This window comes from Equus quagga, unplaced genomic scaffold, assembly GCF_021613505.1.
Source record: "Equus quagga isolate Etosha38 unplaced genomic scaffold, UCLA_HA_Equagga_1.0 HiC_scaffold_6518_RagTag, whole genome shotgun sequence".
Lineage (NCBI taxonomy): Eukaryota > Metazoa > Chordata > Mammalia > Perissodactyla > Equidae > Equus > Equus quagga.
The window spans coordinates 58-15,746 of record NW_025794309.1 but is presented as its reverse complement, the minus strand read 5'-3'; the positions used below and the strand labels follow the sequence as shown (position 1 = coordinate 15,746).

Below are 15,689 nucleotides of genomic sequence, written 5' to 3'. Positions count from 1 at the left end.
GAGGAGGGAACCAAGGAGCTCAGAGCAGGGAGGTCCCCAGACAGTACCACATCCCGTGTGTGCATCCTCTGAGCACCAGTGTCGGGTAGGGCTTAAGTGAGGCTTTGATGTCGATTGCCCAGCTCCAATCCTGCCTCTTCCCCCTCCTTGGACAAACTGCTTAGCCTCTCTGTGCCTGTTTCCTCATCTGACAAAAGGGGGCTAATGTAAGCCCTAACCTTAAAGGGTTCTTAAGAGAAAAGATGCATAGTAAATTCTCAATAATGGCACCATTCACCTTCCTCTTCCATATGGGTAGCCTGAGGCTCAGAGAAGCAACTTACCCAAATTCAGAGCTGATCTAAAACTGAAGCTCAGATTCCTTCTTTCCTTCCACTATACTGTCCTCTCTCTCACTTCACCTCCCTGAACCTCAATCTTCCCAGCTATAAAATGGACATACATATATCTTCTCACACACAATTGTGAGGACCCTGCTGGACAGTGAGAGTGGAACCATCCTGTAGGCTCCAAGGCTCCCATTCTGTGAGTTGCTATGATGGCTCATCCCTGCATCAGAGCTGAGAGCATGGTGTCACAGGTTGGTGAGAGCCCAGAGGGAAGGGGCATTTTGGAGAGGGGCTGCGACAGCCCACCAGACCCCAGGCCCTGAGTAATGACAGAAATCCCCAACACTTACGTCCCGATGCCCAGTCCTCGGAGCATCTCCAGGCCCTGGTTGTGGATGATGGGCAACACTAGGCCATACATGACTGCCAGGCCACACAGGCTCTGCACCACGTGGATGATGAAGTAGCCTGTGGGCCAAGGGAGCCCGCAGTCACTCAAGGCCCCTCATGATCCAGTCCTGCATGTCCCTCCTTGCAGTCCCCCTCTATCCTCCTCTCACCGAAGCCCTGGCACGTTTGCTTATGCTGCTTCTCCTGCCTGGCATGACTTCCCTTTTCTTCCTGCTCATCACCTGCTCATCCTCCCAGGTGCAGTTCAAATGTCAACTCCACTAGAAAGCATTTGTGCCCTACCCTGGGCGTGAACTGTCACTTCCCCCTCTGGGTCACCACCACCCTTAGCGTATACGCCCTGTGGGCTCAGGACAGATGGTGATGATGATCTATATGAGTGTTGCTTCTCCCTCCTTCCTGCAGGTCCCTCGAGGAAGGGCCAGGGCTGCTTCTGCCTCACCTCTCTCCTCCCTGCCCACACCAGGAGTCTACCGGTGCCCGCGGAATGTGGGTTGACCGAATGGGTCACGTGATGGCACTTACCCCACAGAATGTAGGCTATTTGCCAGCCAGGGTACCTTGCAATGGCCACCTGATGTTTAAAAGAAAGGAGGGTCTCTCAGAGGGGAGAAAACCTCGATTGCCTCTGACACATGCATCCAGCATCCCTGTCTCATTTGAGGTTCCCCTGCCAACCCACTGAGGCAGGTGTTGTGATCATCCTCGTTTTACAGATGAGGAAAGCGAAAGCTGGATGGGCACAGTGACTCGTCAGCAGTCAGCAGGAGAGCATACTAGAATTGAGGACTCTGGACTCCAGTCAGGGGCTCTTCCTCCCCCAGCTCCTGCCCCCATCTGAGAGGCAGAAGAGCAGGTTTTGGCAAATTGCTTAGTCTCAGCAGAGAGAGGCCTCTGCAGGCTTACCACACTCTCCGACGAGGAAGGATGGTGGAACTTCAAAGGCAGAAAGTGTTTATCTTCTGCCCACAACCTCCTCATGTGCTTTCTAGAGAAAGAGTGGGAAATTAGTAATGTCCATAACTACGGCTCTTTATGCACCTAGAGCTCAATAGATATAAACCAGAAGGCTTGCTGTGGAGGGAGATGGCGGGCAGCTTAGCCTCCCTGTATTGACCATAGCTCATGGGACGGTTCTGATTAGCCTGAAAACCTTTAATATATTTTCTAAAAATACCATACACTTTCCTGGTCTTAATGGAGACTGAATGTGATAGTTGACACTGTGTGAGTCTTTGATCTTTGTCATTTCACTCTATTATTTTTTCTACCATGAATATGTGTTACTTAAGTAATAATAATTAAAACAGAAAGCCATTTTTAGCGATAGACCCACCTTATAACAACATAAAGGGAAAGGAAAAGGGCCACAACCCCTCACAACCCCACACCCCAAGAAATCCCATGCGCTGGTCTGGCCCTTTGCATAAAGATTAGGTCGACATAGTTATGATCACAGTCCACATCCACAGCTGTGTCCTGCTTTTTCTTAACCTCTGGTCTCCAGCATTTCCCAAGTTGTTTTGCAATTTCATGACCACTGAATTGGGAAGACTTAGTATGAAATAAAGGATGTAAATATCTCATTAATAGTTTGTATTTTATTACATGTTGAAATGATGGTGTCTGGCTTATGTTGGGTAAATTATTAAATAATTTTCACCTCCCCTTTTACCTTTTTAATAGTGTCTACTAGAAAACTAAAATTGCATCTGTGGCTTTCGTCGTGTTTCTGTTTGGCAGCACTGGAGCAGAGTGCGCTACCAGGAACACGAACACACACAGATATATTTGACTAGAAAATTCCTGGAAGGAAACTCAGAAAATGAATGCCAATGTTTAGCTCCGGGGCAAAAAACTGGGGTCTGAATAGCAGGAAGACTTAGTTCACGCTACATACTTTTTGTAACATTAAAAAAAAGAGCCCGGGGGCCGGCCCAGTGGTGCAGCAAAGTTTGCACATTCCACATCTCGGCAGCCCAGGGTTCGCCGGTTCAGATCCCAGGTGTGGACATGGCACCACTTGGGAAAAGCCATGCTGTGGTAGGGCTCCCACGTATAAAGTAGAGGAAGATGGGCATGGATGTTAGCTCAGGGCCAGTCTTCCTCAGCAAAAAGAGGAGGATTGGCAGTAGTTAGCTCAGGGATAAACTTCCTCAAAAAAAAAAAAAAAAAAAAACAGCCTGTAAGTAGGTTGGAATAATGCTAAGGAAAATAAAAATACTGCCACAGTGGTAGTGCTTCCCACTTTGTAGGGTGCTTTCCCATCCAATGTTTCCTTTGCCCCACAGTCCTGGAAAGGAGACAGGGCAAGGATCATCACTCCTGGGTGACAGGTGTGGGGGCGAGGGGCCAGCCTGGACAGGAAAGAGGCCTCCCCAGCACAGGTGCCCTCTCTTCCCTGTGCTGCCTCCACCCACGTCCATGCAGCAAGCTCTGCACAGTAGTTGTCCCTGGTTGTGGTCAAATGCCTCAGTGAAAATCTCCCAGCCACTTGCAGCCTAATGAAGGAGCAGACATCCCTACGTCAGATGGGGCGGGGAGAGCAGCAAGTGCCATCCACCCACTGGGTCCAGGGAGAAGAAAGCAGAGAGAGGGAGCAAGCCAGGGTGGGGATAGAGAGGTGGGGCCTCTTCGTGCCAGGAGAGTCTTCTCTTGGATGCCATCTGCAAGAGACCCCACCCTTTGGGCAGCCAGGTTGGGAGCATGTGAAGGCAGGATGCTCTGGAGTGGTGGAAAGTGGCCCTGGGCTTCCTGTGAGTGAGTGTGAGTTACAGACTGAGCCAGAAAGATAAAGGGGCAGAGACATAGGCAGAGGCAGAGAGACAGAGACAAGGGAGCAGTAGATACCTAAAATTCATCTGCTATCTGCATGCAAATGCTGGCTACAGATTGAAGGCCATCGCCTCCTCCTGCGCTGCTGTTCTTGAACCTGCTACACCTGGGCCCCTGGACCCAGTGTCCTGTGAGGTCCCCTTGAGCCAGATTCACCTGCCGGGAGCCCAGTGTGATTGGTTCTGAAGAGCAGGGCAGGTCTGACATCCCATAGAGATGCCAGAGTGGACAAGAAATGACGGTCTCTGGGGTCAGAAGACATGATTGGCTGCTACTTGCTTGGGTAAGTTATTTTATTGAATCTCAGCTGTAAAAAGGGAGTTGAAAGTACCCCTCAGGGTTATGGCGACAATCTAAATAAGATTCTAGCACAACGTCTAGATGATAGTAGAAGCTCAAATTAATAGTTTTCTTTTTCTTACTACCAATAGATGTGGTTGTCCCTGGATCTTGCATACGCTCCTGGTTCCAGTGCAGCCACTGCTGCACTGCTCGGGAATTCTTAGGAAAGTCTGTCAGATACTTTCCTGGCAGAAGACGCAAATGACTCCCAGAGCCCTCTTACCTGTAACAGGCCAAAATGTGGAACAGCTGGCTCACACACGTGAAGGAGGCAGGCAAAATGGTCACCACCCAGACTCCTGAAATAGAAAAAGTGGTATGAGAGGCCTCAGAAGATGAACCAGAAACAGTATTCTCAAAATGCAGAAACTGACATCAGAAAGGTCTGGGCAAAATACATTATGCTCCCTTTAACACGTTCCTTGTGTAAATAAAGTTTTGCTTATATTTCTGTTTCATTTTAGCCACACAAACCATTGATATACTTTATTTCCTATACAATCCTCTCCTTCGGTATGAATATTTTCAATCTACAGTGAGTAATGGGAAGAGAAAATTATGGAGTATACACATCACAGGTCGCTTCCATCCTTGTCAAACCATTAGTAGTTGAACTTGTAACTGCCACTTTTTGGGTGGTGGTGACCCACCCCCAGTTAACCATCAGCCACGTGCAAGGATAACTGGAGTCGAGAGGGTTGGACTATTCACCTCTCTTCCAGCAAGTTTTTAATACTTCATATCTAATTTGCTTTGAGAGGGATTCTGTGTATTTCTGAGAGAGTGATGGAGAAACAAGGAAGGACGATGATTTGTGGTTGTAAAAGCTTCCATACGAGCTGGTTCTCAATAGGTGCAGAGAAAGCTTTGAAAGAACCCAACACCTCTTTATAATTAAAAGCACTCTATAAACCAGAAATGGAAGGCAACTTCCTCAACCTGATAAAAAACGTCTGCAAAACACCCACAGCTAACATCATTCTCAAACGTGAAAGATTGACTGTTTTCCCCCTAAGTTCAGGAATAAGAAAATCAATATCTGCTCTCGTCAATTCTATCCAGCACTGGACTGGAGGGTCTAGCCAAGGCATCTAGGCAAGAAAATGCATCCTGACTGCCAAGGAAGGAATACAACTCTCTCTATATATACCAATGACATATCCTCAAATACAGAAAATCTTAGGGAATGAATGAAAAAAATTGAAATTAATTAATTAATGAGTTCAGCAAGTTTGCAGAACACAAGACCAATATATAAAAATCACTTGTATTTCTGCACACTAGCAATGAACGATCTGAAAATGAAGTAAGAAAACATTGCATTTGCAATAGTATCAAAAAGAATAAAATACTTCAGAATAAATTTAGCAAAAGAAGTATACAACTTATACACTGAAAACTACAAAGATTGCTGAAATTAAAGAAGACCTAAATTAATGGAAAGACATCCCACTTTCATGTGCTGGATGTTCTTTGTTAACATGGCAATACTCCCTAAATTGATCTACAGATTCAACCCAATCCCTATAAAATTCCAATGCCATTTTGCATAAATTAACAAGCTAATCCTAAAATTCATATAGAAATGAATGGTCCTAGAGTAGGCAATACAATCTTGAAAAGGAAGAACAAAATTGCAGGATTCACATTTCTTGATTTCGGTCGTACCACAAAGCTATAGTAAGGAAGGCAGTGTGGTACTGCCATAAGGACAGACAAATAGGTCAATGGAATCAATTGAGAATCCAGAAGTACGACCTCAATGTCGATGTATTTTCAACAAGGATGACAGGACAATTCAATGGGGAAAGAATATGCTTTTCAACAAATGGTACTGAGACAACTGATATTCACATGAAAAACACTGAAGTTAGACCCTTACCTCACACCGTATACAAAAATTAACTCAAAATGGATCGTAGGCTTAAATGTAAGAGTTAAAATTCTCAGAATTTTCTCAGAAGAAAATGGGAGAGTAAATCTTTGTGACCTTGGGCTAGGCAATAGTTTCTTAGATATGCACAAGTGATCAAAGAAAAAAAAGAGATGTTGGACTTCACCAAAATTAAAAACATTTGTGTTTCAATGGACACCATCAAAAAAGTGAAGAAGCAGCTCACAGAATGGGAGAAAATATTTGCAAATTATATCTCTCAAAAGAATTTGTGGATTGAATATATAAAGAACTCTTACAGCTCAATAATAAATCAACAAATAACCCAATTTTAAGTGGGCAAAGAATTTCATAGACATTACTCAAGGAAGATGTACAAATGGCCAATAAGTACATGAGAAGATGCTCAACATCATTAGCCATCAGGGAAATGCAAATCAAAACCACAATGAGATGCCAGGTCACACTTACTAGATGGCTATAATGTTTAAAAAGGCAGATGTCGACAAGTGTTGGTGAAAATATGGAGAAATTGGACCCCTCATACATTGCTGGTGGAAATACACAGTGATGCAGCTGCTTTTGAAAACAGTCTGGCAATTCCCTGAAAGGTTAAACATAGTTACTTTATGATCCAGAATTCCACTCCTAGGCATATACCCAAGATATATGAAAACATGAAAAACTTGTAGATGAATTTTCACAGCAGTATTGCTCATAAAAGCCAAAAAGTTGAAAGAACCCAAATATCCATCAACTGATGAGTGGATAAATACAATGTGGTATATTCATACAACAGAATAAAATTCAGCAATAAAAAAGAATGAACGTCGGACACATGCCATGACATAGATGAACCTTGCAAACATTTTGCTATGTGAAAGAAACCAAGCAGAAAAGACCACATATTGTATGATTCCATTTATATAAAATGTGGAGAATAGGCAAATCCGTAGAGCCAGAAATTAATGGTTATCTGGGCTGCGACAGTTCAGGAGAAAAGGGGAATAATTGCAAATGGTCATGATTTCTTTTTAGGGTGATGAAAATGTTCTAAATTTTATGGTGGTGATAGCTGCTCAGCCTTGAGAAAATACTAAAACCCATTGAACTGTACACTTTAAATGGGTGAATCGTATGGTATGTGAATTATGTTTTCATAAAAGTGTTTTAAAAAGAAGGAAAAAGGGGGCTGGCCCCATGGCCAAGTGGCTAAAGTTCCACGCACTCTGCTTCAGCAGCCCGGGTTCACAGGTTCAGATCCCGGGTGTGGACCTACTCCACTCATCAACCATGCTGTGGAGGCATCCCACATACAAAATGGAGGAAGATGGGCACAGATGTTGGCTCAGGGCTAATCTTCTTCAAGCCAAAAAAAAGAGGAGGATTGGCAATGGATCTTAGCTCAGGGCAAATATTCTTCACACACAAAAAAAGAAGCTGATTTCCATTCCTACCGAGTTTCAGATGTGTCTTTGTCCCAGCATCACCAGGATAATTGCTTTATCCAAAACCTCAACCAACACAAAGGATGCCGGTAGACAGCCATGATCTCCTGCCTGTGAATGCAGGGGAGACACCCTTAGAAGGGAAGGATGGGAGGAGTCTGGCCACAGAAGAGTGAGTGAGGACTTGCTCCAGCAAGCAGCAAGAACATGACTGCACACCTTTAATTTAATGCCTTCATCTTCCCCAAGGGGAAGCATCTTCAGCATAAAAGTCTTTCTTGGCAACAGGGTAGCTTTTTAAAGCTGGAAGAGATCAATATAGGGTGAAAATTTTATGTTTTGATCCTCAAAGGGCTTAAACATGTGAGAAATATATCAAAGAGGGAATAAAACATGAGTGAATATGGTGATATATTTGCTACAATTCAAGACCGAGAAATCCAGACCAAGAAACTGAGGTTTGTGTTAAACTTGCCCAGAACAGGGATGGAAATGTGAATTTTAAAAGTATGACTTGGAATAGTGTTACTGAAATCGTAGAATATGCTAGCTGAGTATTACACTCAAGGACTCATCAGGCTGAACATAAATCTACATTAAAGATGAATAAAAATGCTTAAGGGCAACAAAGTATGGTAACACAGGAGAAGCAGTACCTGCCTGTGTTCATGTAAAAGGTATTCCATGTCACATATATGTAAGAGAATTTTCCTCACATCATTCATAGAAGATCTATTCCCCTCTGGTTTTGATGTTCTACTAGCTTATGAATCTTAAGTAAAAATACCATTTGCATCACTTGTTTCATGGCTTAAGGAACATTTGGTAATTCACAGCCACCAAATATTAGACCTCAAAGGCTTTTGGAAACCATCTAGCACCCCTATCCAAACCCCGTTTTACATATGAGGAAACTGAGGCCAAGAGAGGAGACCTGACTTGTCCAATGACACAGAGTAAGTTTATCCTGACATCTTGTCCGGGGTCCTTTTTCATCAGGGAATAGTGAAGAACTCTCCCGCCTCCATGGGCAAGGGACATATAATTAGAATATGTCATCTTCAAAGAAAGGTGAAGTGGCTGCTATGGATGGGATGTTTGTGTCCCCCTGATTGTCATATGTTGAAACCCTAATCCCCAACGTGGTGGTGCTTGGAGATGGGGCCTTCGGGAGGTAATTAGGTCATGAGGATGGAGCCCTCATGAGGGGATTAGCGCCTTATAGGAAGAGACACGAGAGAGCTTGCTTCCTCTCCTTGTTCTCCAGCATGTGAGGATACGAAGAGAAGATAGTCAAAGCAGGAAGCAGGCCCTCTCCACACACCAGATCTGCCGGCACCTGGATCCTGAACTCTGAGAAATACATGTTTATTCTTTACACCACCCAGCCTATGGTAATTTGCATAGCAGCCTGAACTTAAAATTTGAAAGACATAAATAAACTTTTCATATAATCTTAAAGAAAAGTCAAGAATTGATGTTTTATTTTTTTCCAAAGTGAAAGATATATGATGATTTTAGTTGTTCCCACTGGCATTGAAACAAAATAAGCTATTTAGGTGAGAAAATTCTCAGGGCTTATTCAATTCAGCCCCAAATGGGTTTTAACAACATGGCCTGTGTCCTGACCCCACTGACCTTCTGGTCAACGCAGGCAGGCATTTGTCAGTCGTAACACATTTTTCTCCCAGACCAGTCACCTCATGCAGGTAATATCAATACTAGCAGCAATAATCATACAGGTGTGCGCCTGCCAGCAGTTACAAGTCCCTCTGTTTCCCACACAGGTGGCAGGAACAAAGGTGGCGGGATGGTTTTACCTTTGGCGACGTTCATCAGCTCTTTCACCTGCAGGATGACTGGGGTCAGGGTCCCCGTCTGGTTCACGGAGGCGATGTAACTCTCCAACTCTCCCTCAAACAGGTCTAGCTCATCTCTCACATACATGAACACGCAGAACTCAATGGCAGTGAACTGGGGACACAGAGTGAATGTTTCAAGGTCTCACCTGAGTCCAGCTCAGTACATGAATAACATGGGTCTCTCTGGTTTTAAGGCCAAAGCTCACTGAAGTTCGAAACTCATCTGAAAGAGACTTCAGATTGGCTGTACCGAGATGAACGGGATTGTGACTTCTTTGGAGACAGGAGTTACCCCACGCTCTGTTCTTCACCCTCTAGCATACAAGGTTAGGCCCCACAAGGGCTCAAGGACTTTTCAAACATTAATGAAATCAGAGTGAAATGAATGGCTCACTTTGAATAAGGGGTGACCTTGGGGACAGTTCCAGCCATCTCTCTCACGGCTCCCCTTCTTGCATCTTGGTGGTAACCAAGTTGGAGAAGGTACTGCTTCCTGTACACATATCATGCTTGCTCACTCCCACCATCCTGTCACCATGCCATGATGCCTCCTATCATCATGCCACTGCTTCTAGAGTTGCTGCTGCCATTTTACTTCACCAACTGAATCTTGTTTATCTCTGAATGTGGAGCTCAAATGCTATCATCTTCAGGCGGCTTCTCAATCTGGAATAATCACTAAACCTCCGGAGCACTTTCACCTTTCCTTTTTCTCTCTTTAGAGGGTGCGTGCTTTATACCATATCTTAGCTCCTTCTCTTAGACCATGGGCTTCTCCCAGGCCAGGACTCTCTTCTAGGTCTTAGCATAGTGATTGTCACAGAGTAGAGAACCAATAAAAATTTAAGAAACAATAACTCCAAGTGAGTTATTTATTGTTGCGAAGAATTCTAGGTGTCCATTAAAATCCATTCTCCCTTCCTTGGGCACAAAGCTGGACCACATTTCCCAGCCTCCCTTGAGTTAGATGTGGCCACCTGACTGGTTCTTGCCAATGGACGAGGAGTGAGTGGGAGGAATGTGTGCTGCTTCCACATGGCCTTTGAAAACCTCCCACATGCATTTCTCCACGCACTTTCCCCTTCTGCTGACTGGTTACAGAGGGTGAGGGTTCTCGGGCATGATGAAGGCACATGATGGAAGAATCTGGGTTATGGAATAACACGGAGAACTGCTGCCTCCCAAACCTGAACACCACTCAACATTGCTATGTGGGAACAAATATGTATAGTGTTAAGTCATTGAAATTTGGGCATTTATGTGGTACTCCAGCATAACCTAACTAATACAGTCACTTATAACTTAATCACAGGATTAATTTATATAGGCATCATCTTCCTAGTACATTTAAAATGAGCAGAAGATAATTTGGCCTTGCTTTTTTTTTTTTTTTTTTTGGTGAGGAAGATTGGCCCTGAGGTAACATCTGTTGCCAGTCTTTCTCTTTTTGCTTGACAAAGTTTGGTGCTAAGCTATCATCTGTGCCAATCTTCCTCTATTTTGCATGTGGGATGTTGCCACAGCATGGCTTGATGAGCTGTGTGTAGGTCTGGGCTCAAGATCTGAACCTGCGAACCCTGGGCTGCCAAAGTGGAACGTGGGAACCCAACCACTACACCACCAGGCCAACCCCCGGCCTTTCTATTTTTATCTCTCCCTTTTGACTCAGACATTTTAGCTCAGATAACTTTGACCACATGAAATGTTTTGATTCTGTGCTTAATACAATATTGAAGTCAGAATTATGCCGACATTTAAAATTTCTTTTTGAGAAAGCACACTCAAATAAGAGTAAAATGAAATAAGACATTTTAATTTTTGATCAATTTTTTGAAATATAGAACAGTAAACCAATTCTAGTTTATCCACGTTTATTTTCAATTCAATGAAATTATTAGTATCAATAACTTTATGTTTAAATGACGTGATTTTTGTTCACGGCATAATTTGGTGACTATAGATTCTGCTATTGTAAGTTTCCATTAGGTATCATTATTTCTACCAAGTCAACATTCTTGGGTTGAATTTTGCGTATCAAAATGTTTTCAAATATATTTCTCTCCGATCGAATTTTAGTCAGTGATAAATTTTACCATGTGCAGATTTAACCATTATCAGTTTGATTTTGTGTGGATTACTTTTTTAAATTTAAGATTATTAAAGATTATTATTATTCAAGATTATTATTAAAGATTTTATTTTTTTAGAGCAGTTTTAGATTCACAGTAAAACTGAGAGGAAGGTACAGAGACATTCCGTAGTCCTAACTGCCCCCACACTTGTATAGCATCCTGCATTATCAACATCCCCCACTAGAGAGGTACATATGTTACAATTAATGCAGCTATATTGAAACATCAGTATCATCCAACGTCCATAGTTCACCATCATAGTTCACTCTTGGTCTTGTACATTCTATGGATTTGGACAAATGTCTAAGGATGTGTATTCACCATAATAGTATCATACAAAGTATTTCCACTGCCCTAAAAATCCTCTGTGCTCCGCCTCTTCATCCCTCCCTCCCTCGAAACCCTGGCAACCACTGATGTTTTACTGTTTCCCTAATTTTGCCTTTTTCAAAATGTCATACAGTTGGAATCATATCGTATGGAGCCTTTTCAGATTGGCATCTTTCACTTATTAATATGAGTTTAAGTTTCCTCCATGTCTTTTCATGGCTTGATAGTTCATTTCTTTTTAGTGCTGAATTGTATTCATGTTGTCGGGACGGTACCACAGATGATTTATCCATTCACCTGCTGAAGGACTCTTGGATGCTTCCCCATTTTTGCAATTACGTGTAAAGCTGCTATAAACATCCATGTGCAGGTTTTTGTGTGGACATAAATTTTCAGTCTCGTTTTAGCTTGCATTTCCCTGATGACATATGCTGTGGAGCATCTTTTCACATGCTTATTTCCCATCTGTACATCTTCTCTGTGAAGTGTCTATTAAGGTCTTTGGTCCTTTTTCAATCAGGGTGTTTTTGTCATTGTTGAATTTTAAGAGTTCTTTGTACATTTTGGGTAACAGTCTTTATCAGATGTGTCTTCTGCAAACATTTTCTCCCAATGTGTGGCTTGTCTTTTCATTCCCTTGGCAGTGTCTTTCATAGGCAGAAATTTTTTATTTTAATGAAGTCCAGCTTACCAATTCTTTCTTTCATGGATTGTGTCTCTGGTGTCGTATCTAAAAAGTCATCACCAAACTCAAGGTCATCTACATTTTCTCTTATGTTATCTTCTAGGAGTTTTATAGTTTTTCATTTGACATTTAGGTCTATGATCCATTTTCAGTTAATTTTTATAAAGGGTGCAATATTCATTTTTTTTTTTGCATGTGGATGTACAGTTGTCCCAGCACCATTTGTTAAAAAGAAAATCTTTGCTCCACTGTATTGTCTTTGCTCCCTGGTCAAAGATAAGTTGACTATATGTATAGTGGTCTATTTCTTGGCTCTATTCTGTTCCATTGATTCATTTGTCTATTTTTTTGTCAACACCACACTGTCTTGATTAGTGTGGCTTTATAGTAAATCTCAAAATCAAGTAGTGTCGGTCCTTCAACTTTCTCCTTCCCCTTTAATATTGTGTTGGCTATTATGAGTCTTTTGCCTCTCTACACAAACTTTAGAACCAGTTTGTCAATATCCACAAAATAACTTCCTGGGATTTCAATTGGAACTGCATTGAATCCCAATACAGATCAATCCCTATATATCTCAAGTTAGTAAGAACTGATATCTTGACAATATTGAGTCTTCCTATCCATGAATATGGACTATCTCTCCATAATTTATTTAGTTCTTCCTTGATTTCTTTCAACATAGTTTTGTAGTTTTCCTCATATAGATCTCATACATATTTTGTTAGATTTACACCTAAGTATTTCTTTTGGTGGGGTACTAACGTAAATAGTATTGTGTTTTTAATTTCAAATTCCACTTGTTCATTGCTGATATACAGAAAACCTATTGACTTTTGTATGCTAACCTCGTACCCTAAAAACTTGCTATATTAGTTCCAGGAGATTATTTTTTTGTTGATTCTTTTGGATTTTCTACACACACAATCGCGTCATCTGTGAACAAGGATATTTTTACTTCTTCCTTCACAATCAGTATACCTTTTATTTCCTTTTTTTTTTTTTTGTCCTATTGCATTTGTTAGGCTTTCCAGTAAATGCTGAAAAAGAGTGGTGAGAGAAAACATCCTTGCCTTCTTCCTGATCTCAGTGGGAAAGCTTCTAATTTCTTACTATAAAGTACGACATTAGCTGCAGATTTTTATCAGATTGAGAAAGTTCCCCTCTATTCCTGGGTTACTGAAAATTTTTATCATAAATTGGTGTTGGATTTTGTTAAATGTTTTTTTCTGTTTCGATTGACATAATCATGTGATTTTTCTTCCTTAGATGGTTGATGTAACTGATTACATTAACTGATTTTTAAAATATGGGGCCAGCTATGCATATGTGGGATAAATCCCACTTGGTTGTCATGCATAATGCTTTTTATACATTGTTGGATTTAATTTGCTAATATTTTGTTTAAGTTTTTGCATCTATGCTCATGAGAGATATTGGGCTGTAATTTCCTTTTCTTGTAATGTCTTTGTCTGGTTTTGGTATTAGGATGATGCTGGCCTCATAGAATGAGTTAGGAAGTATTTTCTCTGCATTTATCTTCTGAAAGAGATTGTAGAGAATTAGTACAATTTCTTCCATAAATGTTTCATAGAACTCACCAGTGAACCCATCTGGGCCTGGTGCTTCCTGTTTTAAAGGTCATTACTTACTAATTTCTTTAATAGATATAGGCCTATTCAGATTGTCTAGTTCTTCTTATGTGAGTTGTGGCAGATTGTGTCTTTCAAGGAATTGGTCCATTTCATCTAGGTCCTCATATTTGTGGGCATAAAGCTGTTAATATTATTCCCTTATTATTCTTTTAATGCTCATGGAATCTCTGGTGATGGTCCCTCTTTCTTTTCTGACATGAGTACTTTGTGTCCTCTCTCCTTTTTTCTCAGTTATTCTGGTTAGAAGCCTATTGATTTTATTGATTGTTTTAAAGAATCAGCCTTTGAGCTCAATGATTTTCTTTACTGATTTCCTGTTTTCGATTCCATAGGTGTCTGCTCTAATTTTGATTATATCTATTCTTATGCTTACTTTGTATTTAAACTGCTCTTCTTTTTGAGTTTCCTACAGTGGAAGCTTATATGATTGATTTCACATCTTTCTTCATTTCTAATAGACACATTCAATGGTATAAATTTCCCTCTAACCACTGATGTTGCTGCGTCCCAGAAATTTTGATAAGTTGTGCTTTCATTTTCACTTATTTTTAATTTCTCTTGATATTTTCTCTTTGACTCATATGTTACTTTAAAGCATGTTGTTTAATTTTCACTAGTTTTGGATTTTCCAATTATCTTTCTGTTAATGATTTCTGGTTTAATTCCATTGTGGTCTGAGAGGAGACAATGGATGATTTCTATTCTTTTAAATTTGTTAAGGGGTGTTTTATGGTCTAGGATGTGGTCTATCTTGGTGAATTTTCCTTGTAATCTTGAGAAGAATGTGTATTCTGCTGTTGTTGATAAAGTAGTCTATGGATGTCCAAAATATCCAATTGATTGATGGTATCAATTACAGTTCAGATTTTCCTACCTCAGCACTAGTTTCCATGGGGTTTCTACTCCATTCTATTGTGACTCTCTATATCCACCTGTGTCTCCAATTTTAGGTGAAATGGGTTGTCCCATGACCTCATTTCTCTTACAGATCTAAGAAGAGTTGTTGATTTTTCAGCTCAGAGTTTTTTTTTTTATTAATGTTATGATAGATTACAACCTTGTGAGATTTCAGTTGTACATTTTTGTTAGTCATGTTGTGGGTACACCACTTCCCCCTTTGTGCCCTCCCCCCACCCCCCCTTTTCCCTGGTAACCACCAATCTGATCTCCTTATCAATATACTAACTTCCACCTATGAGTAGAGTCATATAGAGTTCGTCTTTCTCTGACTGGCTTATTTCGCTTAACATAATACCCTCGAGGTCCATCCACGTTGCTGTGAATGGGCCAATTTTGTCTTTTTTTATGGCTGAGTAGTATTCCATTGTGTATATATACCACATCTTCTTTATCCAATCATCAGTTTCTGGGCATGTAGGTTGGTTCCACGTCTTGGCTATTGTAAATAATGCTGCGATGAACATAGGGGTGCAACGGACTCTTGAGATATCTGATATCAGGTTCTTAGGATAGATACCCAGTAATGGGATGGCTGGGTCATAGGGTATTTCTATTTTTAACTTTTTGAGAAATCTCCATACTGTTTTCCATAGTGGCTGTACCAGTTTGCATTCCCACCAACAGTGTATGAGGGTTCCTCTTTCTCCACAACCTCTCCAACATTTGTCGTTCTTGGTTTTGGATGTTTTTGCCAATCTAACGGGGGTAAGGTGATATCTTAGTGTAGTTTTGATTTGCATTTCCCTGATGATTAGCGATGATGAACATCTTTTCATGTGTCTATTGGCCATATTCATATCTTCTTT

General features: G+C 41.2%; 1 protein-coding gene across 2 annotated transcripts; it reads right to left on the bottom strand.

Annotated features, from left to right (window-relative positions):
• Positions 1-13: 13 nt before the first annotated feature.
• On the bottom strand, positions 14-9,208 carry LOC124232472 (stimulated by retinoic acid gene 6 protein-like). Of its 2 annotated transcripts, XM_046649439.1 has the most exons (5): positions 9,080-9,208; positions 4,141-4,216; positions 1,647-1,728; positions 1,266-1,314; positions 14-797 (listed from the first exon to the last, which is right to left on the bottom strand). In XM_046649439.1, exons 1-5 carry the CDS (start codon positions 9,204-9,206, stop codon positions 676-678), a joined length of 456 nt encoding a protein of 151 aa, XP_046505395.1. In that variant the 5' UTR covers positions 9,207-9,208; the 3' UTR covers positions 14-675. The 2 variants fall into 2 exon arrangements, with proteins under 2 accessions (XP_046505395.1, XP_046505394.1); XM_046649438.1 differs by having other exon boundaries at positions 660-1,314.
• Positions 9,209-15,689: the final 6,481 nt, after the last annotated feature.

What these genes read in the sequence shown, in the direction of transcription:
- LOC124232472 (XM_046649438.1), bottom strand. Translation starts at nt 9,206, where the DNA reads ATGTATGTGAGAGATGAGCTAGACCTGTTTGAGGGAGAGTTGGAGAGT. An exon ending in CACATTTTGGCCTGTTACAG is followed by an intron (nt 1,729 to 4,140) that starts GTAAGAGGGCTC and finishes CTCTTTCTCTAG; the next exon opens with AAAGCACATGAGGAGGTTGT. An exon ending in CTTCCTCGTCGGAGAGTGTG is followed by an intron (nt 1,315 to 1,646) that starts GTAAGCCTGCAG and finishes TTTAAACATCAG; the next exon opens with GTGGCCATTGCAAGGTACCC.